The sequence below is a fragment of the Pseudorca crassidens genome, chromosome 3 (genome assembly GCF_039906515.1).
Source record: "Pseudorca crassidens isolate mPseCra1 chromosome 3, mPseCra1.hap1, whole genome shotgun sequence".
Taxonomy (NCBI): Eukaryota; Metazoa; Chordata; class Mammalia; order Artiodactyla; family Delphinidae; genus Pseudorca; species Pseudorca crassidens.
In genome coordinates this window covers 158733733-158758801 of record NC_090298.1, presented here as the reverse complement: position 1 = coordinate 158758801, position 25069 = coordinate 158733733, and the positions used below count along the sequence as shown (strand labels likewise).

General features: G+C 54.0%; 1 protein-coding gene across 3 annotated transcripts in view; it reads left to right on the top strand.

Moving 5' to 3' along the window:
• Positions 1 to 25069, top strand: part of NOTCH3 (notch receptor 3) — a 33890-nt gene that overhangs the window by 4761 nt on the left and 4060 nt on the right. Inside the window, exons 3-31 of one of the 3 annotated variants that reach the window (XM_067733029.1) lie at positions 1429 to 1571; positions 1652 to 1990; positions 2083 to 2205; positions 2283 to 2516; positions 3365 to 3520; positions 3609 to 3794; positions 4451 to 4564; positions 4808 to 4921; positions 5484 to 5717; positions 5838 to 5948; positions 6436 to 6628; positions 6704 to 6855; positions 7078 to 7191; positions 7642 to 7797; positions 8703 to 8928; positions 9335 to 9536; positions 9743 to 9896; positions 10276 to 10460; positions 11027 to 11159; positions 11245 to 11502; positions 11584 to 11702; positions 12150 to 12715; positions 14131 to 14463; positions 16379 to 16533; positions 16632 to 16854; positions 17777 to 17861; positions 20534 to 20696; positions 21772 to 22124; positions 22390 to 22537. In XM_067733029.1, the coding sequence (XP_067589130.1) occupies positions 1429 to 1571; positions 1652 to 1990; positions 2083 to 2205; positions 2283 to 2516; positions 3365 to 3520; positions 3609 to 3794; positions 4451 to 4564; positions 4808 to 4921; positions 5484 to 5717; positions 5838 to 5948; positions 6436 to 6628; positions 6704 to 6855; positions 7078 to 7191; positions 7642 to 7797; positions 8703 to 8928; positions 9335 to 9536; positions 9743 to 9896; positions 10276 to 10460; positions 11027 to 11159; positions 11245 to 11502; positions 11584 to 11702; positions 12150 to 12715; positions 14131 to 14463; positions 16379 to 16533; positions 16632 to 16854; positions 17777 to 17861; positions 20534 to 20696; positions 21772 to 22124; positions 22390 to 22537 (5672 nt within the window). The remainder of the gene's footprint in view (positions 1 to 1428; positions 1572 to 1651; positions 1991 to 2082; positions 2206 to 2282; positions 2517 to 3364; positions 3521 to 3608; positions 3795 to 4450; positions 4565 to 4807; positions 4922 to 5483; positions 5718 to 5837; positions 5949 to 6435; positions 6629 to 6703; positions 6856 to 7077; positions 7192 to 7641; positions 7798 to 8702; positions 8929 to 9334; positions 9537 to 9742; positions 9897 to 10275; positions 10461 to 11026; positions 11160 to 11244; positions 11503 to 11583; positions 11703 to 12149; positions 12716 to 14130; positions 14464 to 16378; positions 16534 to 16631; positions 16855 to 17776; positions 17862 to 20533; positions 20697 to 21771; positions 22125 to 22389; positions 22538 to 25069) is intronic. The other 2 variants (XM_067733030.1, XM_067733031.1) reach the window with 2 other exon arrangements.

Sequence of the window (25069 nt, the reverse complement as noted above, 5' to 3'; positions counted from 1 at the left end):
TGGGAGCTGGGTTCTCCCCTTCTTACACCATCTGCACCCGGCCGTGCCCCGACTTGTTTCAGTGGGGGCTGGGGTGAGGGGATCTTGTGGGTGACGCTAAAGGCTGAGTCAGCTACTTAAGTTTAGCCCCGAGCGACCTGCACAAGCCAGAGGAGGAACCGGCGCGAGGGGTGGGTAGCGTCGGGGGACGGGCCTGGACCCTCTTGTCTCTCCAAGCCCCTCCCTCTGACCCCACCGTCTGGAAGTTTCTGGTCTTAAGACCAACCCCCATATTTACCCGCACATTCAAGGTTGCCTTGGTGGGTTTGGAGGGGGCTGCAGGCTGAAGGACTTTCCTCCAACAAGAGGGCGCCCGCGTTGGTGGCCACCTCCTCCTCGCAACGGAAGGAAGGGTAGTTATGTGCCCCCAGGAAAGGAGTTGAGGATTGGTGGGGGTTCTCCTGCCTATCCATGTGAGAGTCCATATTCGTGAATGAGGCTATGGGTTGGTATCTGAGTATTTGCCAGGGCAACACATCGTGTTGGTGTGTCCTTCTGTGTATCTGTGTATATTTTGGGGTCTGTCTGTGTGTGCCTGGGAATCTGAGACTTTGCATTTCCCGTTTCCTCTACTCTTCCCCACGCAGCCCCATGACTCCCTCCCTCACTGTGAAAATGTATTTGCCTTTTCCCCACCCCCATCACTATCCTCCTTATCCTGTGTCTTAGTTTCCTGTGGCTACTGTAACAAGTTACCACAAACTGGTTGAAACCGACAGAAATTTATTCTCGCAGTTCTGGAGCCCAGAAGTCTGAAATCAAGGTATTGGCAGTCACAGCCTCTCCAACGGCTTTAGCGGAGAGTCCTTCCTTCCCTCTTCCAGCTTCTAGAACCTCCAGGTGTTCCTCCAGTCTCTTCACACGGCCTTCTCTTTCTCTCAAATCTCCCTTTGCCTTTCACTTGTAAGTAAGGACAGTTGTCACTCAATTTTGGGCCCACCTGGATCACCCAGGGTGACCTCATCTTGACGTCCATCATATAATTACATCACTAATTACATCTCTTTTTCCAAATAAGGTCACAGTCACAGGTACTGGGACATGGACATAACTTTTCTGGGGCCACCACTCAACCCACTACATCTTTCATGGCCCTCATGGCCCTCACCACCGCCCCACCCCGGCATGTTGTTTATTAATTCATTATTTGTATATCTTCTCTTTGCCGGACCTGGCTGTGAACATCAGGAAGGTAGGGACCACTTTAATTGTGTTTGCTGCTGTATTCCTCTTGCTAAGAACTTAGTAGGTGCTCAGGGAATATTTGTTGCATGGATGAATGAGTATGCGTGTGTGTTTGCTTGTGTGTTTCTTGTCTTTCTTGTGCATATCTCTGTGTTTGGGGCCGTCCTGTCCTCACTTTCCCCACCAGGTCATTTCTGCCCACAGGTGCCCACCAGGCTGGGTGGGTGAACGGTGTCAGCTGGAAGACCCCTGCCATTCCGGCCCCTGTGCTGGCCATGGTGTCTGCCAGAGCTCGGTGGTGGCAGGCACCGCCCGGTTCTCCTGCCGCTGCCCCCGTGGCTTCCGAGGTAAGGGAGGGTCTGGAAGGGAGCCCGGGGCAGGCAAGGGTGTGGTCAGCCCCAGGCTCACCCTTTCTGGTTCCGTCCAGGCCCAGACTGCTCCCTGCCAGACCCCTGCCTCAGCAGCCCCTGTGCCCATGGTGCCCGCTGCTCCGTGGGGTCCGATGGCCGCTACGTCTGCTCCTGCCCACCTGGCTACCAGGGCCGCAGCTGCCGAAGCGACGTGGATGAGTGCCGGATGGGCGGACCCTGCCGCCATGGTGGCACCTGTCTCAACACACCTGGCTCCTTCCGCTGCCAGTGCCCAGCTGGCTACACAGGGCCACTGTGTGAGAGCCCCTTGGTGGCCTGTGCCCCCTCGCCGTGCCGTAACGGGGGCACCTGTAGACAGAGTGGCGACCTCACCTATGACTGTGCCTGCCTTCCTGGTGAGGGAGCTGTACCTAAGGGAGGCAGCAGAGGTGGGGGGACAGCAGGCCAGCCTGGCAATGACCATCCTTGCTCCCTCCTCCCATGCTAGGGTTCGAGGGCCAGAACTGTGAAGTGAATGTGGACGACTGTCCAGAGCACCGATGTCTAAATGGGGGGACGTGTGTGGACGGTGTCAACACCTACAACTGCCAGTGCCCTCCTGAGTGGACAGGTGAGCAGTGGGACTAGAGGGAAGCCCTTGGGTCGGCATGCACCAGGTGACTAGACTGGTGCATCTGTGTGCCACAGGCCAATTCTGTACGGAGGACGTGGACGAGTGTCAGCTCCAGCCCAACGCTTGCCACAATGGGGGTACTTGCTTCAACACGCTGGGTGGCCACAGCTGTGTGTGTGTCAATGGCTGGACAGGCGAGAGCTGCAGTCAGAATATTGATGACTGTGCCACGGCCGTGTGCTTCCATGGGGCCACCTGCCATGACCGTGTGGCCTCCTTCTACTGTGCCTGCCCCATGGGCAAAACTGGTGAGTGGCTGTTTTCCCTGTAGGCAGCAGGGAGCCATTGATGGTTCTTGAGCAGAGGCAAGGATGGAGTCTGACTTGCGTATTAGAATGATTATGCTGGAAGCTAGATTTGGGGTGAAGGATAAGCCTGGGAGAGGCCTGGGAGGAGGCTGGCAAACAGTCCAGGGCAAAAACCATGGGAATTTAGAGCTAAACTGTGACTGAGAAAGAGAGGGGAAAAAGTCCAAAGGGAAGTGGCAAAGGTCAGAGGAGGTGTTTGGGAGGGGGACTTGGAAATGGAGGGAAGGGTATGTCAGACAGAGGGTACTGCAGAAGCAAAGACTTGATGGTAGGACCCTTTTATAATCAGAAAAAGAATCAGTAGATTTAAAAACAATATGTGGGGCTTCCCTGGTGGCGCAGTGGTTGAGAGTCCGCCTGCCGATGCAGGGGACGCGGGTTCGTGCCCCGGTCCGGGAAGATCCCACATGCCGCGGAGCGGCTGGGCCCGTGAGCCATGGCCGCTGAGCCTGTGCGTCTGGAGCCTGTGCTCCGCAACGGGAGAGGCCACAACAGTGAGAGGCCTGCATACCGCAAACAAACAAACAAACAATATGTGGTTGCTTCCAACTTCAAATGGTTCAGAACAAAAGATAGATAAAGCTTACAATAGTTGAATCTAGGTGGTGGGTATATGAATAAACTTTTTGTATGTTTGAACTTTTCACAATAAATGATTGGGGAGAAATAGCTACTAAATACAATGCTGGATAGTAAAAACAAAACACAAAACCATATTTGGGGGTGTGGGAGCTTTGGGCAGAGCTGGGGGGCATATCTGCCCTTGACCTCTACCTACTCCTTCCCAGGACTTCTGTGTCATCTGGATGACGCCTGCGTCAGCAACCCCTGTCACGAGGATGCTATCTGCGACACGAACCCGGTGAACGGCAGGGCCATCTGCACCTGTCCACCTGGCTTCACAGGCGGGGCGTGTGACCAGGATGTGGATGAGTGTTCCATTGGTGAGGGGGCGCTGTCTGAGAGTAGGGAAGGAGGGGAGAGGCAGTGGTCAGCTGGCCACACCTACACCCTCTGTGACTCCTCCTGCAGGTGCCAACCCTTGTGAGCACCTGGGCCGGTGCGTGAACACACAGGGCTCATTCCTGTGCCAGTGCGGCCGTGGCTACACTGGTCCGCGTTGCGAGACCGATGTCAACGAGTGCCTCTCCGGCCCCTGCCGCAACCAGGCCACGTGCCTTGACCGTATAGGCCAGTTTACCTGCATCTGCATGGCAGGTGTGTGGTGGGCGGGGCTGGTGCGGGGCGTGAGGTGGGGAGGCGGGGTGAGAAAAGCCTCAGGCTGGGCGGGGGGGGGGGGGGGGGGGGGGGCGGTGAGGGGGGGGTGAGGGGAGGGAGCTGGGACTGTGAGGCTGAAGCCTGGGATGAGGTGGAGGCAGAGCCAGAGCAGGATCTTGTGCAAGGTTGCAGGCATGGTCAAGTGGAGTCGGTGGAACCTCAGATGGGCTGGGAGTGGAGTCTGGACACTATGGGGTGGCAATGACATGAGGGCAGGACCACGGTCTGGAGTGATCAAGGCGGAGCCTGCAGACAGAAATGCACTGATGCCAGGGATGGGATTGAGGCTGGGCACAAGGCTGTGGTGGGCCCTGAGGCTGGGACCTAGGGACAAGACAGAGTCTGAGGACTGGAGAGGGCAAGGGCTGGTCTGAAGGCAAGGCCCATACGGAGTCTCATAAGCCTTGAACCAGTTGGGGCCACAGCTGAATGAAGGTCCAGCCTGAGTCTAAAAACTGAATCTAGGGTTGGGAGGCAGCAAGGCCAAGGCTCAGGGGAACTGTGTGTTAAGTGGGAAGGGGGTACGTCCCCCGTTGCTCTCCCTTCAGACCGGAAGCTAACCCCCATTGCCCTAATCCCCTTCCCTCTACCCCCAGGCTTCACAGGCACTTATTGTGAGGTGGACATGGACGAGTGTCAGAGCAGCCCGTGTGTCAACGGCGGAGTCTGCAAGGACAGAGTCAATGGCTTCAGCTGCACCTGCCCCTCGGGTGAGGACTCTGGGCCAGGGAACCTGAAAAAGACGAGTCTCTGAAGGGGCAAAGGCTCCAGGATGGGAGCTTATAAGACCATGTTAGTGGTTACCTATCATAACAGAAACCACCTTATGAAAAACATTGGAATTAATTTAAAACTAAGTAAATGGACTCCCCACCCAAACAAGGCAGCTCTGGTGAGGGGTGACTGCTCTGACCCTGTCTGGCCCTCTGTTCCTCCCACACCCTCCACTCCAGGCTTCAGCGGGGCTATGTGTCAGCTGGACGTGGATGAATGCGCCAGCACACCCTGCCGGAATGGAGCCAAGTGCGTGGACCAGCCGGATGGCTATGAGTGCCGCTGCGCAGAGGGTGAGGGAGGGCCAGTGACGAGTTGGCAAGAGTCTGGAGGCGGGGCTAGTGGGGGAAAGGGCCAATAATTACCTTGGGGAAAAGTTGGGGGCAGGGCTGCAGCAAGGCAGGACCTCAGCAGGGCCAATGAAAGAGCCAGGAGGCGGAGCCAATGATGGACACAAGCAGAGGTAAGGCTGGGGGTGAGGCCAAAGGGTCTAGCAGGATAGGTGTGCACTTAACTGGAGGGGTGGGGTCCGACCCCCTACATCCCCAGGCACCTCCCATGTGTCCCCATTTCCAGGGGAGGGCGAGGCAAATCAGGGCTGATAGTGTAAGGATTGGAAGCAGGATCACGCTAGGGGTGGGATTTAACTGCGGTAGGGTCCTGGGCAGGGACGAGGCTTGGAGCTTGTAGCTGGATGGAATGGAGCTACATTCAGGGGCAGGGCCTGAACTGAGCCCGCCTCCTGTTGGCTCGATGGGCCGGGCCTGAGGTAGAGCTGAGCCAGAATTGGGCAGAAGCCACGGCTGTGGGCAGGACCTTGGCCAGTGGGCGGAGCCTGACCCTCTGTCCCCGCAGGCTTCGAGGGCACGGTGTGTGAGCACAACGTGGATGACTGCTCGCCAGACCCTTGTCACCATGGGCGCTGTGTGGATGGCATCGCCAGTTTCTCGTGCGCCTGTGCCCCGGGCTACACCGGCACGCGCTGTGAAAGCCAGGTGGACGAGTGCCGAAGCCAACCCTGCCGCCACGGTGGCAAATGCCTAGACCTGGTGGACAAATACCTCTGCCGCTGCCCTCCCGGCACCACAGGTGGGGCCGGGGGCTGGGCTGGGGCAGAAACAGTACATCTGGTAGGACACAGAGGGTTCGGGAATGGTGCTCCTGGTAGGGCACAGTGGTGGCAATCCCTGTCATGTTGCCCTTCCCCAGGTGTGAACTGCGAGGTGAACATTGATGATTGTGCTAGCAACCCCTGCACCTTTGGAATCTGCCGGGACAGCATCAACCGCTATGACTGTGTCTGCCAGCCTGGCTTCACAGGTGGGCAAGTGGCTGACGCGGAATGGAGGTCTTTATAGGGTGAGGGTGAAATCACCCATCTTTCTTGGCCAGGTTTTGCCCCTCTCTTTGCACACTCTGGTCCAACGAGGTTGTCCACGCTTTGCCCTGAGACAGTGCTTTCTCTCATTGGCGTGTTGTCCCCATATTAGCTCAAGATTATCCTGGAACATACAGGAAGGTGTTCAGACTCAGGGATTGAGGTGTTTTTGAGTGGGGCCAGGGTAACCCTTGGTGGAAATGAAAGTGATTTCATATAAGTTTGGGGACAAGGCAAGGATGATTTGGAGCAAGGTATCTCTGGGTTGAGGAGGTGGGTATCCTAATTTGCACAAGAGATGATGTGTTGTGAAGCAAATGAGATTGTCCTTGTTCAAGGGTGTGGCTCTGCTAAATGGGGCAAGGTTGTCCCTACCCGGTAGGCTCGGCTATCCTCGTTCTGGGACGAGGTTGTCTGCCTGCTCCCCAGGGCCTCTCTGCAACGTGGAGATCAACGAGTGTGCGTCCAGCCCATGCGGTGAGGGGGGCTCCTGCGTGGATGGTGAAAATGGCTTCCAATGCCTCTGCCCACCTGGCTCCCTGCCCCCGCTCTGTCTTCCCCCAAGCCATCCCTGCGCCCAAGAACCCTGCAGTCATGGCGTCTGCCACGACGCGCCTGGAGGGTGAGGCCTCTCCCCAACCCTTGATCCCCACTGCTTCCCTGCCCTCCTGCCAGCCCTGACTGCCTCGCCCTTCAGGTTCCGCTGCGTGTGTGAGCTTGGCTGGAGTGGCCCTCAGTGCAGTCAGAGCCTCGCTCGAGATGCCTGTGAATCCCATCCCTGCTGGGCAGGCGGCACCTGCACCAGTGATGGAACGGGCTTCCGCTGTACCTGTCCCCCTGGTGTCCAGGGTGCGTGTCCCCACTTTCCCTCCCCAGGGCTGCCTTTTTCCTTCTCATTTCCCTTCTGTTCCATTCTTCCTTCCTTCTCTGCATTAATACCTCCCCCCCCACTTTTTTTCCTCTCCCATCCCTACCCAGGAGCTTGGGAAGTGGGTATCAAGGTGGGGACCTTGGGGGGAGATGGGAAAATGGAATCTCTCAAGACTGTCTCACTCTGCCTGCCCACTACAGGCCGTCAGTGTGAGCTGCTGTCCCCCTGCACCCCAAATCCCTGTGAACATGGGGGCTACTGTGAGTCTGCCCCTGGCCAGCCGGCTGTCTGCTCCTGCCCCCCTGGTTGGCAAGGTATATCAGCTGCTTCTTCCTCTTCCTCTCCCTCATCTCCTTTGCAACCTGCCCCATACGGGGTGATGCTGGGGACCCAGAGAGGGAGTCACTCCTGGTCCTGCCTTTTAGGGGAGCTTCCTTCTGAGAAGAAACAGAGCTAGACACAGACACTTGCAGCCGATGTGGTCAGTTCAGAAGAAGAGGAAGGGCTACGGGGTTGGGGAAGCTAGGAATCAGGCTGAGAGTTTTGGGGACAGCCTGGAGGAGCAGACCTCAGTCACAGAATGCATTCACCACCCTCTGAAACAAGGAGAAGGCAGTTCTGGAACAGTGTGTGCAAAATGCCCAGAGGCAAACTGTTCTTGCCTTTGTCCAGCTCAGGCTTCAGGTTCTTCCTGAGAGCCAGGTACCCTCAGACCCTACCCTGCGCCTTCTAACCCGCTGTGTTATTTTACTCCCCACCCCCAGGCTCACGATGTCAGCAGGACGTGGATGAATGTGCTGGCCCCTCACCCTGTGGTCCCCATGGTACCTGCGCCAACCTGGCAGGGAGTTTCAGCTGTACCTGCCACGAGGGCTATAGTGGCTCTTCCTGTGATCAGGACATCGATGACTGTGACCCCAGTGAGTTCAGGGGAGCTCTTGGTGGGGGGTGCTGACCTAGGGAACAGGTTCATCAAGCCCCTGCATGTGCCTAGCACTGTGTTTTCATTTCATCTCCACAGTTATCTTACTTTCCCCATTTTGCTCATGAAAACTGAGGCCCCAAAGAGGTTAAGTGACTTGCCCAAGGTCATGCAGCAAGTAGAGGGATGAGCTGGGAGAGGACTCTGAAGCCTATATAGATTGCCTCTGGCAGCAAGCAAGTTAGGATTGTGTGTGAAGTATGAGATAACAGGCCCCTAGTGAGTCTCCAGGAGCACTGTTCAATGGACAAATAAGGCAAGCCACATATGAATTAAATTTTTTCTAATAGCCACATTAAAAAGTAAACAAAACAAACAAAAACAGGTTTATTTAACCTAATAACATAAAAATATTATCACTTCAGTATAACCAATTTAAAATTATTGAGATATTTTACATTCTTTTGTTTTTCATACTGAGTCTTCACAATCTGAAATCTGGTGTCTGTTTTATGCTTACAGTACGTCTCAAATTGGACCAGCCACATGTCAAGGGCTCAAGAGCCACATGTGGTCAGTGGCCACTTTACTGGCTAGCCCAGGCCTGGAGGACACCTCCTGTGCTGAGCCCGGGACTTAAGCAGACACAACTAGTACTTGGCAGCTCAAAGGGACCTTTTTTTGGCTTCTCCAACCCCTCCCCCCTGCCACATAGGCGAGGTTTCCAGATAAGGGAGGGGGTGAGGCCACAGAGGGGACGGAGTTTGATCCCCCTGGCCAAATGTGCCCCACCCAATTAAGCCTGGTTTTCTCCTAATTCCCCTCTGCACAAGACATGGCCAGGTCAGGCTGGACTGACAGGGGGCGAGCTGTGTGACCAGACCTCCTCCTTTCTGATCGTAGACCCCTGCCTGAATGGTGGCTCATGTCAGGATGGAGTGGGCTCCTTTTCCTGCTCCTGCCTACCTGGCTTTGCTGGCCCCCGCTGCGCCCGAGATGTGGATGAGTGTCTGAGCAGCCCCTGCGGCCCAGGCACCTGCACAGACCACGTGGCCTCCTTCACCTGCACCTGCCCGCCGGGTTATGGAGGCTTCCTCTGCGAGCAGGACCTACCTGACTGCAGCCCCAGGTGGGTGGGGCCTGTCCTGGGAGTCAGGGGCCCTGGCATCAGATGGGGAGTGGGACCTGAGGAGTGGGGACAAGGGGAGTCCTCGGCTTGGCACCCACCTCAGGACTCTGATGCCTGATGGGTTCGTGTCCGGGAAGGGGCAGGCCCTCTGTTGGGAGGTCACCTTAGGTACCCTGGTCCCTGAGGGAGCCAGGCCAGACCAGGGTGGGGTCTCCACGTGGCTTCCACGTAGCCCAGAAGTACCTGGTATATCGGGGCTAAGGGATAGGACGGGGAGGGGCCTCTGCTGGGACTGCAGCTTCTCCTTGGGGTAGGGGTTTCACCCACTCAAAGCTAGAAGGGGCCCATGGGGGAGGGTGGGGCCTTTGAGGGGGCGGGGCCTGACGCGCCCCTCCTTTCCCTCCAGCTCCTGCTTCAATGGTGGGACCTGCGTGGATGGTGTGAACTCGTTCAGCTGCCTGTGCCGCCTGGGCTACACTGGCACACACTGCCAACACGAGGCCGACCCTTGCCTCTCGCGACCCTGCTTGCACGGGGGCGTCTGCACTGCCGCTCACCCCGGCTTCCGCTGTGCCTGCCCTGAAGGCTTCACCGGCACGCAGTGCCAGGTGGGCGGGGTCACTGGAGTCTTGGGGGAGAGTCTAGAAGGATAGTCTGAGGGAGGGGCCTGCTGGGTACTCTGATTGGGAAGCCTGCCTGGATCCTGGGGGAGGAATCTGGAGAGGTATTCTGGAGCCTGCCCAGGACTCTGGAGGAGAAGCTGGGTCCGTTTTCAAGGGTCCCCAAGAGCAGACACCGCGGCCTTCCTTTCCAGACGCTGGTAGACTGGTGCAGCCGCACACCTTGTCAGAATGGGGGCCACTGTGCCCGGACCGGGGCCTCTTTCTACTGCCTTTGCCCCTCGGGATGGAGCGGCCGCCTCTGCGACATCCAGAGTCTACCCTGCAGAGAGGCTGCAGCCCAAATCGGTGAGGGGGTGCGCGTGACTGGGTTTGGGAGGCTTGGGAGGGTGTGTATGCACATACTTCCTGCTAGTGTGAGCCGAATGAGAGTGCGACAGAGCACGTAGACATGGTGGGGATATGTGACTCTGTGACAGCTGGCCAGGACAAGGACGGTGCGTATGTGTATCACCATGAGACAACCAGGATGTCTGCAACGCTGTGTGTGACCAAGCTGGCGTGAGCTTCGAAGGTGTGTGCATGTCAGTTTCAGGGGATGTGTGACAACCTGACAGAGTGTGGGTGAGACCTTGGTGACTGAAGCTAGTTGGGGGTGTTGGGTGGTGCTGTGTGTGATGTGGGCCGGGAGGAGGGAGCCTGCCTGACGCTGCTCTCCTCTGTCCAGGGGTGCCTCTGGAGCAGCTGTGTCAGGCTGGTGGGCAGTGCGTGGACAAGGACAGCTCCCACTACTGCGTGTGCCCAGAGGGCCACACAGGCAGTCACTGTGAGCAGGAGGTGGACCCCTGCTTGGCTCAGCCCTGCCAGCATGGGGGCACCTGCCGAGGCTACATGGGAGGTTATGTGTGCGAGGTAAGGAGTGCCCAGTGGAGGGGACAGGGGAGCTAGTCACTCCTGGGTGGGTCTGGCTACACATCTCTGTGTGTCTATAGCCTGGTGTGGTGTCTCTCTCTAGGCATGTCTGCGTTTTTGCTTTTGTGACTCTGGGTATATCTTTGTGGGTGTCATTCTGGGTAGATCTTAGGGTGTCTCTGTCTGGGTGTACTTCTGTCTTTGGTTGTTTCTTGGACATCTCTATGTGTGTCTCTGTGCATGGTGTCTCTTTGGGTATGAATGCATGTACCAGTGTCTGAACGTGCATCTCTGGTTGTGTGTGTCTTGTGTGTATCTGGGTATCTGGGTGTTTCTCCTGTGGGTCTGTCTTGTGCATTTGTATTGTGTGTGTCCCTTTGCACTGAGTGTATCTGTAGCCCTTGTGCCTGCGTGTCCTTCCATGTCTGGGTGTGTTTCCATGTACTGGGTGTGTGTGTGTTTCTGCACACTGGGCATGTCCTTTTGTACTGGGAGTCTCTGTATCTTCATGGCGAGTATCTGTGTCTCTCTGGGCTGAGTGGGTCCCTGCCTCACCCCCACTGCAGTGTCCAGCTGGCTACACTAGTGACAACTGTGAGGATGACATGGACGAGTGTGCCTCCCAGCCCTGCCAGCATGGGGGCGTCTGCATTGACCTTGTGGCCCGCTATCTCTGCTCGTGTCCTCCAGGAACGCTGGGTAGGCCAGTGTCAGGGTTGGGGGACAGGACGGGAGGCTGGGTTTCTGACCGCTCCTGACTGCTCCCCATCCCCCCTTCCCCTAGGCGTGCTCTGCGAGATTAATGAGGATGACTGTGGCCCAGGCCCACCCCTGGACCCGGGCCCCCGGTGCCTGCACAATGGTACCTGTGTGGACCTGGTGGGTGGCTTCCGCTGCACCTGCCCCCCGGGATACACCGGCCTGCGCTGTGAGGCGGACATCAATGAGTGTCGTCCAGGTGCCTGCCATGCGGCACATACCCGGGACTGCTTGCAGGACCCAGGTGGGGGCTTCCACTGCCTTTGTCATGCCGGCTTCACAGGTAAGCATGGGAGAGGGGGCTGGCCTGCGATCCTGCCTGTGTTCCGCATTGTGGCTGATGCACGTGCTTCTGCTTGCCCAGGTCCCCACTGTCAGACCGTCTTGTCTCCCTGTGAGTCGCAGCCATGCCAGCATGGAGGCCAATGCCACCCCAACCCCGGCGCTGGGGGAGCTCTGACTTTCTCTTGCCACTGTGTCCCGGTAGGTGGGGTGGACACTCACGTCAACGTCTCTGGGAGAGGAGTGGGATCATGCCCTCATGGTAGGGTGTGGCTTTAGCAGGGAAGAGGTGTAAGATGGAAGGGGTTTCTGGGAAATGTTGAAATTACCTGGAGGTTGTGTGTTTGTGTGTGTGTGTCCCTCTGGAATTTGGAGTTGTGGCCTCTTGGGGAAGGCTGGGCTTACCTGCAAGGTGGGGCTCCAGTGCAAGAGGGAGAGGTTGAGCCAGACCTGGGGAGACTGGAGGTCCAACCTTTCCCAAGTCCTGATCCCCCATATTCCCCTCTCTCTCCCCCTTCAACCCTCAATCCTCTTCTCCACCCTTCCATTTCTCTTTCCCTCCTTCCTCCCTGTCTCCTCTCCTTCTCTCCCTCCATCCCCTGCCCCCGCACTTTTCTTTTCTCTCCTTTCCCCCCACCCAACCCACAGCCGTTCTCCGGCCCGCGCTGCGAGCGGGTGGCACGTTCCTGCTGGGAGTTGCAGTGCCCCGTGGGCGTCCCGTGCCAGCAGACGGTCCGTGGACCGCGCTGCGCCTGTCCCCCGGGGCTGTCGGGTCCCGCCTGCCGGGGTTCCCGGGGGTCGACACTGGGAGCCGCCAATGCCAGCTGCGTGACCTCCCCCTGCCTCCATGGGGGCTCCTGCCGCCCGGAGACGCTGGCGCCCTTCTTCCGCTGCGCGTGCGCGTCAGGCTGGGCTGGGCCGCGCTGTGAGATACCTGCAGCGGTGCCCGAGGCCCCCGAGGAGCCGTCTTGCCCGAGAGCCGCCTGCGAGGCCAAAAGCGGCGACAAGCGCTGTGACCGGGAGTGCAACAGCCCAGGCTGCGGCTGGGATGGCGGCGACTGCTCGCTGAGCGTGAGCGATCCCTGGCGGCAGTGTGCGGCGTTGCAGTGCTGGCTCCTCTTCAACAACAGCCGCTGCGACCCCGCCTGCAGCTCGCCCGCCTGCCTCTATGACAACTTCGACTGCCGCGCAGGCGGCCGGGAGCGCACCTGCAAGTGAGCCGGTCCTCACTCTGTGTCTTGTCTGTCCATGTGTCACATCTGACCATCCATGGGCCCTGCCTCTCTATCGGCCCATCCGTTTGCCTTGGTCTGTCAATCAATCCTTAATCTGTCTGTTGGGTTGTGCCTTCACTTGACCCGTCTGTTTCTTGGTGTACCGTCTGCCCATCCATGTGTCACTTGTCTGTCTGTCTTCCCATTCCTGTGCCCTGTCTGTCCATCCTTGTTCCCTGCCTGTCTGTCAGTGTGCCCACCTGTCTGTTCATCCATGTGCTCCTTTTGTCTGTTTTTCTGTCTGCTTCTGCACTCCATCTGTCCCTCCCTATGGCCTGTTTGTTTGTCTTTCTGTCCATCCATGAATTCCTTTTGTCCCTCTATACACCCAACTGTTTGTCTGCACACCTGCTTGTCCATCCTTGGACCTCACCTGTCCATCTGTCTGTCTCTATGCCAGTCTGTCCATCTGTATGCCCCATCTGTCCATCTTTGTGCACCACCTGTTCATCCATGTGCCTCTTCTCTCTGTCCTTCTGTCCCTTCACACACCCTTTTTGCCCCTCTATATGCCCATCCATCTGTCCATGCTCCTGCATGTCTATTCCTGCCCCTCTTCTGCCATTCTCTATGTCCGTTCATGAGCCCTATTTGTCCTATGCATTCCATCTGTCCATCCCTGTGCTGCGCTCTGTGTGACCCTCTGTGTGTTCCTCCGCCTGGAACCCTTTCCTTACTTTTATCTTCCTGTCCTCATTCCCACCCTCACTCTCCCCCTTGCTCATTCTGCTCCAGCCACCCTGGCCTTTCTTCCATTCTTCAGATTCCCCAGGCTTGGCCCCACCTCAGGGCCTTTGCACTGGCTGTTCCCTCTGCCTGGAATGCTCTCCTTCAGGAAGCCACATGGCTCCTTCCTCACCTCCTTCAAGTTTTTGCTCAAGCAATGACCTTCTCAGTGAGCTCCTCCCTGGCCACCCACCCCCAGCCTTATTTTTTTCCTTAGCATTTAATTCCATATAGATGTGTGTGTGTGTGTGTGTGTGTTTAAATTTAGCCTAAATTTAGCCTTTATTGGTGTGTGATCGAAATGCTGTATATTCTGCTCATTCATCTCCTTTAATATCCGTCTCCACCCACTGTAATGCCAGCTCCACGTGGGTAGGGATTTATGTTGGGGCCATATCCTTAGAGCCTACAGTAGCGCCCAGCACATAACAGGTGGCTCTCAGTAGTTATTGACTTATTAATAGTTACAAAGCAATGGCTGTGTTTGCAGAAAGCCTGATACATTCCACAAGCACGTGGATACATTCCAGTTCTCTGCGCTTGCGCTGTCTCCAGGGTCTGGGTGCTCTGTGGTGTTTGCATGCGGCGGAGCTGGAGGCTCCCTTGACCCCGCCCCTCTCTGTCCCCAGCCCGGTGTATGAGAAGTACTGCGCGGACCACTTTGCCGACGGCCGCTGCGACCAGGGCTGCAACACAGAGGAGTGCGGTTGGGATGGACTGGACTGTGCGGGTGAGGTGCCAGCTCTGCTGGCCCGAGGTGTCCTGGTGCTCACTGTGCTGCTGCCGCCGGAGGAGCTGCTGCGCTCCAGTGCCGACTTCCTGCAGCGGCTCAGTGGCATCCTGCGCACCTCTCTGCGCTTCCGTCTGGATGAGAACGGCCAGGCTATGGTCTTCCCTTACCACCGGCCTGGCCCTGGCTCCGAATCCCGGAATCGGCGGGAGCTGGCCCCTGAGGTGATCGGGTGAGTGACTCCCCCCGGGGGAGCCATGGTGCCCACGCAGAAGCTAGGCCGGGCGTGGGAAGGGGCACCATTCCTCAGGTCTTGTGCATTTATTTCCCTTAACATCTGGGAGAGCCTTCTTGGCAATACATAGAGCGTCATACAATACATGCATCTCAGTCTTGGCACCGTTGACATTTGGGGCCGGATCATGCTTTGCTGTGAGGGGCTGTCCTGTCTTGTGCGCTGTAGCATGTTTAGCAACATCCCTGGCCTCTATCCACTAGATGCAAGCAACGCACCTCCCCTCCCTTAGGATGTGACAACCCAAAATGCCTCCAGACTCGGGCAAGTGTCCTCTGGGGGAACAGAATAGCCCCTGGTCTAGCACTACTTCCTTCTGGAGAGGCAGGGGTATAGCAGAGTGTTTAAGAGCATGTGTAGTTTTTTGTTTGTTTTAGAAATGGAAAATATAAAACTCTCCTGCTGGGGGCCTGGCAGAGGGACCAGAAGGGAGATGTGGCTTCTGAGCAGAGTGGGATGTGCCACAGGGAGGAGGGCTGCAGGCTAGAGATGAGGGGCAGGGCCTCTGCCTGGGTATGGCTGGGATGGGGGATGGGGGAGACGGAGAGGGTAGTTGATGGATGCGCCAGTCCCTGGCTGGGGTGACCGAGTTGCTGGAAGTGGTCTCATCAAGATGAAGACACAGGGTGAAAACCAGGGGTTACTTTGGGGCTTCCAGAGGGATCTGGGGGTCTCGGAGAGACGCTCAGGAGGCAGTTGGGGTCAGAAGATTGAGAGAAGAAAGAAAAAAGGGTTTGGCAATCATTGCATCCATGGGAGGGACACAAAGTAAGTGGGGAGAGATGTGGGGACAGAAGGATCATCTGGGGACACTGAGTCCTGAGGATTGGTTGAAGGAAATTAGCTCAGAAAAGAGAAGGAGGAGAGCCAGGGCCCAGGGCGCTGGGTATCCCAAAGAATGAAAATGTTTGGAGGGTTGGGTTCCTGGAAGCAGAGCCTGAGAGGGAGATTCAGATACATGTGATGTATTGGAAGCGTGCTCTCAGTAGACAGGGAATGAGGGAAGTAGGATGGGGCAGGGGAGGAACTGAGGCAGGAGGTAACCTCAGCCAGGGTCCGGCCTCAGCCTGATCCCTTGGAGGGCTCTGGAGGGTGAATAGCACCTCAAAGTTGGTCCCACCTTGAGACAGGAGGGCCAGCTTTTGTACACCCCACATGAGCCAATCCCTGGCTGAAGGCTTCCCTAAGGGGTGTCACCTCCCAAGTGAAGGGATCCCCACTTTGCTGAGGCCAGAGAGGCAGCTGTCAACTGTTAGAAGCCAATGCTCATAGCAGGCAGGAGATGGATACACCGACCTGATAAAGGAGAAGTTGACATGAAAACAATGACCATTGGATTCGTGGCTCAGAGGACACTGGTGGCCACAGCAAGACTCGTTTGGGGAATTGATAAAGAATTTTAAACATATACAAAAACAGAGCAGGGTAATGAACGTCGAGGTACCTAGGACCTAGCATTGACAATGAACACATATGGCCGTTATTATTTCATACATAGTCCCTTCAGTGTGTTCTAGTTCCCATGTTATGTTGAAATAATTTCTAGATAGCATGTCATTTCGTACGTAGACATGTCAGTATGTTTCTGTAAAAAATAAGCTCTTTCTTTAAAACACGATAATACCATGATCACAGTTAAAAAAATAAATATCCTTAATGTCACCAAATATATAGTAAGTGTATTTAAAAAAAAGACTGGTTTTGGGGTTGTGGTGGAGCTGGATGCTAGATAGGGGGCAGTGGTGACATGGTGAGTAGAGATGCTGGAGCCCGGTGCAGGGGAGTGGGGCCTGGTGCAGGGCTTGTAGGAGGGCCTGCTGAGTCTGCCTGTCCCTCTGTTGTGTCCCCGCAGCTCTGTGGTGATGCTGGAGATTGACAACCGTCTGTGCCTGCAGTCGCCTGAGAATGACCACTGTTTTCCCGACGCCCAGAGTGCGGCAGACTATCTGGGAGCCTTGTCAGCGGTGGAGCGCCTTGACTTCCCGTACCCACTGCGGGCGGCACGGGGTGAGGGCCAGCCTGGCGGGTGATGAGGGTGGAACCGGGGCTCCCATGGCGGGGTGGGCCTTGGCCCCTGGTTGAGACCCCCTGCTTCCTGCCCGCAGGGGAACCGCTGGAGCTGCCGGAACCGAGCGTGCCGCTACTGCCCCTGCTGGCTGCGAGCGCCGTCTTCCTGCTGGTCATTCTCGTCCTGGGCGTCATGGTGGCCCGCCGCAAGCGTGAGCACAGCACCCTCTGGTTCCCCGAGGGCTTCGCGCTGCACAAGGATGCTGCAGCTGGCCACAAGGGCCGGCGGGAACCCGTGGGCCAAGACGCTCTGGGCATGAAGTGAGGACCCTGACTCAGCCCATTCCCTGTCCCTGACTGTGGGGCTTTGTGAGCCCTTGAGCCCACCTTGACCTGACTGTGACCTCTGACCCCTACCTGACCCTAACTTCAGACTCCAGCCTGGAAACCCAGTGTTCATCCCCTTGACCACTGACTTGATAATCCCTGGGAATCACCCCTGATGCATGACCCTTGGCCCCATTTCCCATGATCCAGTTCCCTCACTCAGATCCTACTCTGACTCTACCCTGAACCCTCCCTGACCACAGCTTCTCAGATTTCACCCTGATAGTCAGAATTTGTTCCCACATGACTACTGATCTCGTGATCCCTGTCTGCATCCCAATCCCTTGCTGGCTCCGTGACCCTATCCTCTATGACCCCCAATATCACCTCTGACTCTAACACACCCTGACTTTTGACCTCACCTCTGACCCCCTTTCCACCCCAACTCAGTGCTCATTCCCCATGATCCTCAATCTTGGCCTTGGCCGTGGGCTTCACCTCCGACTCCCTGGCCTGTCCCTCGAGACTCCAACCCCACCCTGACCTAATCCCTGAATTTACCCCTCTCCTGTCACCCCGTGACCCCCGGCCTCTCTCCACAACCTCCTCGATTCTGGCTACATCTCTCGCCTGTTATGAGGATAACTCTATCCTCCATGACCCCTGACGTCATCTTCTATAACCCCTGCTATGTGCCTGGGACCCTCACTTGTCCCACAGCTGACTGCTCTGACCTCTGACCCCACTCCTGTGCTTCCCCAGTTCCACCTTAAGACCCTGGCCGTCACCCATCACAACCCCTGATGGTACCCCCTGCAACCTTGACCACATCCTGCATCCCCTCAATGGACCATGTCTCTTGACCCTGCACCCTGCCCCTACTGACCTATTGTCCCCTCTCTCCTCCCCCCAACAGGAACATGGCCAAGGGTGAGAGTCTGATGGGGGAGGTGGCCACAGACTGGATGGACACAGAGTGCCCGGAGGCCAAGCGACTGAAGGTTGTGTCCCCTCCTCTGACCCCTGCCCTCAGGATCCTGGGTTGGGGCTTGATGGCCAGTGGGAGAGCCAGGAAAATCTCTGCTGTCCCTGGCGCTGGAGAAGAGTCACAGCACTCACCCCATCCTGGTCCTGGCGTCTTTCCAGAGGGGATCCCCTGGCCCAGACAGTGACTCTGCTTTCTCTCTGCTGCGTCCAACTTGGTCCAGCGTGCCCAACCTGAGAGCACTCCCAGCTGGTCTTTTCCTGTCCTGGGGCCACAGCTACGGGCCCTGTCTTAGTCAGCTAGGGCTGCCATAATGAAATACCGCAGACTGGTGGCTCAAACAGCAGACGCTTATCTTCTCACAGCTCTGGAGGGTGGAAGTCTACGATCAAGGTGCTGGCAGGGTTGCTTCTTGGTGAGGGCTCTCTTCCTGGCAGGTAGAGTGTGCTTTCTCACTGTGTCCTCATGTGACCTTTCCTCTGTGTGTGCATAGAGAGAGAACTCTGGCGTCTCTTCCTCTTCTTATTAGGACATTGGTCCTGTTGAATTAGGGCTCCACACTCATGATCTTATTTAACCCTAATTACTTCCTTAAAGGCCCTGTCTCCAAATATAGTCATGTTGGGGGATTAGGCCTTCAACATATGATTTTTGGGGAGCACAGTTCATAACAGCCTCCTGCCAGCATTACTTTGACACTTGGTGAATGCCTTGAATGTACACAAGGCATCTTATTTCATCTTTATGAGGATGCTATAAAGTAGCTACTGATACACACCTCCATTCTTAGCTGCCTCTCCCCTGCCTATGTTTTCTTTTTTTTTTTGGCCGCACCGTGCGGCTTACAGGATCTTAGTTCCCCAACCAGGGATTGAACCCCAGCCCTCGGCAGCAAAAGCGCGGAGTCCCAACCACTGGACCACCAGGGAATTCCCTCCCCTGCCTATGTTTTAATATTTGTTGAAATGAAGACATCTATTACAATTGACAGCTAAAGAAACCTGCTTGCCCCAGGCTTTTTTTTTTTTTCTCATCCAAAAGTGGGTGTTAAGTGTATGGTACAGAATGTTTATGATGGCATTTTAGCATTGCGGAATGATTACATCATCCTTATTTTACCAATGAGAAGCTCAGAGCTCTCATGTGATTCGCCTAGGGTCACAAGCCTACTAAGTGACAGTGTCAGACATTGAATCCACGTTGAAGGCTGTCCCATCCTCCTTGGCCCTTTCTGGTTAGCTGTCCATCACCTGGCTCTCCCCTTTCATGAAATTCAACTCCCCACCTGGGTCCTTAAGCTCAGGTCTGGCTTGATCAGGCTCTGTGTTTGGTGCAGGCTGTTAAATGCCCAGGCAGGCTAGTTAGGGATATTCTGTCCTGTTTTCATAACTTCATTCTTCCCGTCTGGACCATGAGTCTGAAATGTATTGAGCTCCTCTGAGTGGCCCAGGTGCTAGACTCCTGAGGGTAAATCAGTACATTTGTGTGTGATTATTTGGTCCTGATACCTCACGTTCATATCTGTGGTACCACGTGGGAGCCTACGTGGTATCCAGGGCAACTCCCTGCTTCTCACCTTTCACTCCTTTCCCAGATTAATACTGGGAAGTATTATTTTGCTTAAAGATTTCTTTATTATTTATTTATTTATATATATTTTTGGCTGCGTCAGGTCTTAGTTGTGGCACTCGGGATCTTCGTTGAGGCACGCGGGATTTTTCACTGCGGTGCGCAGGCTGTTTTGTTTTGGTGCGTGGGCTTCTCTCTGGTTGTGGCATGTGGATTTTTCCCGTCTCTAGTTGTAGTGCTCAGGCTCCAGGGCACGTGGGCTCTGTAGTTGCGGCATGTGGGCTCTGTAGTCTGTGGCAGGTGAGCTCTAGTTGAGGCGTGAGAGCTCAGTAGTTGTGGCGTGCGGGCTTAGTTTCTCCAAGACGTGTGGGATCTTAGTTCCCCAACCAGGGATCGAACCCGTGTCCCCTGCATTGTAAGGCGGATTCTTCACCACTGGATCACCAGGGAAATCCCAATACTGGGAATTATTATTATTGCAGGATCCCCCAATCCCACATTTCTTTAACCAGTGATTTGGAATTTCTAGAGTACAAGTTTTGCATTTCTTCTGTTGAATTTACTTTTAAAGATTTTTGTTCTTTTTGATACTGTTGTCAATAGAATTGTTCTCTTAATTTCATTTTTGGTATGTTCCTATCTAGTGTATAGACAGGTGTGTGCTGACAGGTGTTATGCTCTGTGTCTCTTCCGTTTTTTAAAATTAAAAAAAAAAATTTATTTATTTTATTTTTAATTTTTCGGCCACACTGCACGGCATGTGGGATCTTAGTACCCTGACCAGGGATCGAACCCGCGTCCCCTGCATTGGAAGTGCGAAGTCTTAACCACCGGACCGCCAGGGAAGTTCCCTCTGTGTCTCTTCCTTGATCACTTCCGTGGGTTCCCAGACCCTCTCCCCTTCGAACCCGGATTAAAATCCCAGTTCTTCCTCTTATGAGTTCTCTGAGCTCCAGTACATCAATTTTCCATTTCCTTATCTATAAAAGAAGCAGGATGTTAATGGTTTCTTGGGGCCATGTGTGCATCTCCGTGAGAGAAGGCTGTGGGAATGCCCAGACTGTCCCTCTGACTGTGTCTCCCAGCCCCTTGTGAGAACCTGGGTCCTTGTGCCTCCAGGTAGAGGAGCCTGGCGTGGGAGCTGAGGACGCCGTGGATTGCCGCCAGTGGACTCAACACCACCTGGTTGCTGCCGACATCCGCGTGGCACCAGCCATGGCATTGACGCCACCACAGGGCGATGCAGATGCTGATGGCATGGATGTCAACGTGCGTGGTCCAGGTCAGGCATCCCTCCCTCCAGGATGCCCTTTATCCATCCTGCTCGTGAGAGGTTGCATCTGGGTCTGTTTCTGGGGAAAGCTGGGTGTGTCTGGGTGTCCGTCTGTGGGGGTGTGTGTTAATCAGGACTTTCGGTTGTAACTTTTAATAGCCCAACGCAAGCTAACTTAAGTAAAACAAGGGATTTACCGGCTCTTGTAAATGGAAGCTTCAGGCACATTTGGATCCAGGACTCAACACCTCTTGGCTCCACAGCCCAAGTAGGCTTTTACCTGCAGGCACTGATAGCTACAGGTGGGACAGGCCTTACAAAATCTTTCTTCCATATGTACCAGCAAAAGTCCCAGGATGAGTTCTGATTGGATGGACATACCAATTCCTGAACCAATCAGTGTGGCCTGGGGCCTGGAATATGCAGATTGACAGGCCTGAGCTCTATTCCTGTCCTTGAAGGGAGGATTTGGCTTTATCTAGGGCTTGAGGATGGAGAATGGGATGCAAGTAGCCTCCTAAGGGAAACAAGAGCAAATGCTCATGAAGCGTGTAGCAGACCATGTTATCTGGATCCTCTTGGATTTGTCTTTGCCGCATTTTGGGATATGCCTTCCCCAGCTCTGTTTTGCTTTTGCTCCCAATGACCAGGACCTATGGCTCTCTTTTGAAGCCCTTCAGGCTACCGGGGCCTGAGGTGCTTGGTATCTTATGTCCCTGGGGGCAGCTCCTGACCAGTGGATGCAGGAGTATGAAAGGCTCAGCTCCTTTGACTCAAGCTGGATTACAACTCTGGGGTACAGCTCAGCTTCCACAGTCCCCCTTTGGGATCAGGCTGAAATAACTCTCCAGGCATTTGCCCAAGGTTGCACACTTGTTTGACTGCCTCCCTCCTTCGTTCTGTGTCCCCTACTACCTAGGAGCCCTTCTGTGACAAATCACATGCCCATGAATCCTCATCCTGGGTTGGCTTCTGGGGCACCTGACACAGGTGTGTGTGTGTGATGGGAGGATTTGCCATTCCCTCTTGTGTTTCCACATGTCCCACTTCCTCCTAATGCAGTGCCCTCAATCGTATTCCCCAGAAAGGCCCTGTGCCCACCTCCCTTGTGACACACTCCTGGTCCCTGCAGATGGCTTCACCCCGCTAATGCTGGCCTCCTTCTGCGGGGGGGCCCTGGAAGCAATCCCAGCTGATGAGGACGAGGCAGAAGACACATCAGCCAGCATCATCTCAGACCTTATCTGCCAGGGGGCACAGCTTGGGGCTCGGACCGACCGCACGGGTGAGACGGCCCTGCACCTGGCTGCCCGCTATGCCCGGGCTGATGCGGCCAAGCGGCTGCTGGATGCGGGGGCAGACACCAATGCCCAGGACCACTCAGGCCGCACCCCCCTGCACACAGCCGTCACTGCTGATGCCCAGGGCGTTTTCCAGGTGAGATGGGCTCGCCTCTTTGGACTTCAGAGCTGGGACAGGCATCAGACCGACTTGGGTTCAAGCCCTGGTTCTGCCTTTCAGAGCTCATCTTTCTCATTTGTAAGATGGGGGTATATGGGAGTACAGTTTCTGGCAAGAAGCTATTCCCTGAACCTCATCAGTTCCATGGGGTGTATTGGTTGGGGTCCTCAGAGGGCTTAGAGGTGCTTCTCGTCCCTTTGTTCTTGCCATGACTCCTCCTGCTGTGCCCCATCTCCCTTAGATTCTCATCCGGAACCGCTCCACAGACCTGGATGCCCGCATGGCAGACGGCTCCACAGCACTGATCCTGGCGGCCCGCCTGGCAGTGGAGGGCATGGTGGAAGAGCTCATCGCCAGCCATGCTGATGTCAATGCTGTGGATGAACTCGGTAGGCTGTGGGGGGTAGTGGTGGGTGGAGGCTGAGAGGGTGTCATCTGGGCCCTGACTGTTGGTGTGAACTCACACCCACACTGACACCCAGTCAATGAAACTCGTGTACTCATAACAGGGTTTCAACATGGACCTACACTCATGCATTAAAAAAAAAAAAAAATGGCGCCCATTAGCCCATACTGTGTGGCAGTGGTTCAGGAAAAGGTGCCCTTCCCAAGACCCTTCCCTTCCATCTGCTTTGTTAGAAGAACTTACTCTGGTGCCATCTGCTGGACAACTGATGTAATAAATTTGCAAATCAGCCAGATCTATAGGTGAGGGCCGCTCCGTCCCTGGAGGTGGCTTGCTTGCACAACAGTGACCTGCCCTTGGACTCTTAGAAACATCCTTTGGAGCAGGTGTTCTCAATCTCAGCAACATTGACATGTGGGGTTGGATCATTCTTTGTGGTGGGGGCCGTCCTGTGTAGTGAAGGATGTTTTCTAAGATTTATTTATTAAAAATTTTTTTTTTATTTTAAAATTTTTATTGGAGGATAGTCGATTTACAATGTTGTGTTAGTTTCAGGTGTACAGCAAACTGAATCAGTTATACATATACGTATATCCACTCTGTTTTAGATTCTTTCCCATCTAGGCCATTACAGAGCATTGAGTAGAGTTCCCTGTGCTATACAGGAGGTCCTTATTAGTTATCTATTTTATTATGATAGTATGTATGTGTCAATCCCAATCTCCTAACTTATCCCTCCCCCCTTGTCCCCCTGGTAACCATAAGTTTGTTTTCTACATCTGTGGCTCTATTTCTGTTTTGTATATAAGTTCATTTGTACCATTTTTTAAGATCCCACCTATAAGCGACATCATATGATATTTGTCTTTCTCTGCCTGACTTACTTCACTCGGTATGACAATCTCTAGGTCCATCCATGTTGCTACAGATGGCATTATTTCGTTCTTTTTTTGTGGCTGAGTAATATTCCACTGTATATATGGACCACATCTTCTTTATCCAGTGTAGGGTGTTCAGTAGCATCCCTGGCTTCCACCCACTGATGCCAATAGCACCCCACCTCTCAGTTGTGACAACCAAAAATATCTCCAGACATTGCCAAATGCCCCTTAGAGGAAAATCACCCCTGGTTGGGAAATACGGCTTTAGAAGAGCACTGTCCAATAGAACTTACTGTGATGATGGAAATATTCTTTGTCTGTTCTGTTCAATATGGTAGCCACTGGCATGTGCTGTCAAGCACTTGAAATGTGGCTGGAGTGAGCAAAGAACTAAATGTTTTATTTCATTTAATGTTTTAACCTTTGTTTTGCCTACTTAAAAAAACCCCAGCTGTACTGACATATAATTCAGATGCCATGCAATTCATCCATTTCAAATATAAAATCCAATCATTTTTAGTATAACCACATAGTTGTACAAATATCATCATAATAAAATTTAAAACGTTTTCATCACCTGAAAAAGAAGCTCTCACCTCTTAGCCATCACCCCTTCAATCCCCCTCATCTTCCCGGCCCTTAGGCAACCGCTAATGTACTTTCTCTCTATATGGATTGGTTATTTCATATAAATGGAATCATACAATATGTGGTCTCTTTTGACTGGCTTCTTTCACTTAGCACGATGTTTTTGAGGTTTACAAATGTTGTAGCGTGTATCCGTATTATTTCTTTTTTGTTTTTTAATGAATAAATAATATTCTGTTATATGGATATACCACATTTTGTTTATCTGTTCATCCACCGATGGACATTTGGGTTGTTTCTGATTTTTGGCTGTTATGAATAATGCTGCTATGGACAGTCCTGTATCATTTTTTGTGTGGACATATGTTTTCATTTCTCTTGGGTATATCCGTAGGAGCAGAATTGCTGGGTCACATGGTAACTCTGTTTAACCTTTTAAGGAACTGCCAGACTGTTTTCCACAGTGGCTGCCCTGTTTTACATTCCTACCAACAGTGTATGAAGGTTCCAGTATTTCCACATCCTCACCAACACTTGCTATTATCTGTCTTTTTGTTCTAGTCTTCCTAGTGGATGTGATTTAGTATCTCATTGTGGTTTGATTTGCATTTCCCTGATGGCTAATGATGTTGAGCATCTCTTCACATGCTTATTGTCCATTTGTGTATCTTCTTTGGAGAAATGTCTATTCAGATTCTTTGCCCATTTTTAAATTGGGTTACTCGTCTTTTTATTATTGAGTTGTAGAAGTTCTTCATATAGTCTAGGTATGTCTCTTATCAAACATAGGGTAGGTTTAATATATTTGTAGGTTTTCTTTCTACTTTCTAGATGGTGTCCTTACAAGCACAAAAGTTTTCATCTTGATGATGTCCAATTTATCTATTTTTGTCGTTTTTGTTATTGTTGCTTGTGTTTTGGGTGTCATATCTAAGAATCTTTTACCTAATTCAAGGTCATGAAGATTTACTCCTATGTTTTTTTCTAAATGTTTTATAGTTTAAGCTTTTACATTTAAGTCTTTGACTCATTTTGAATTATTTTTT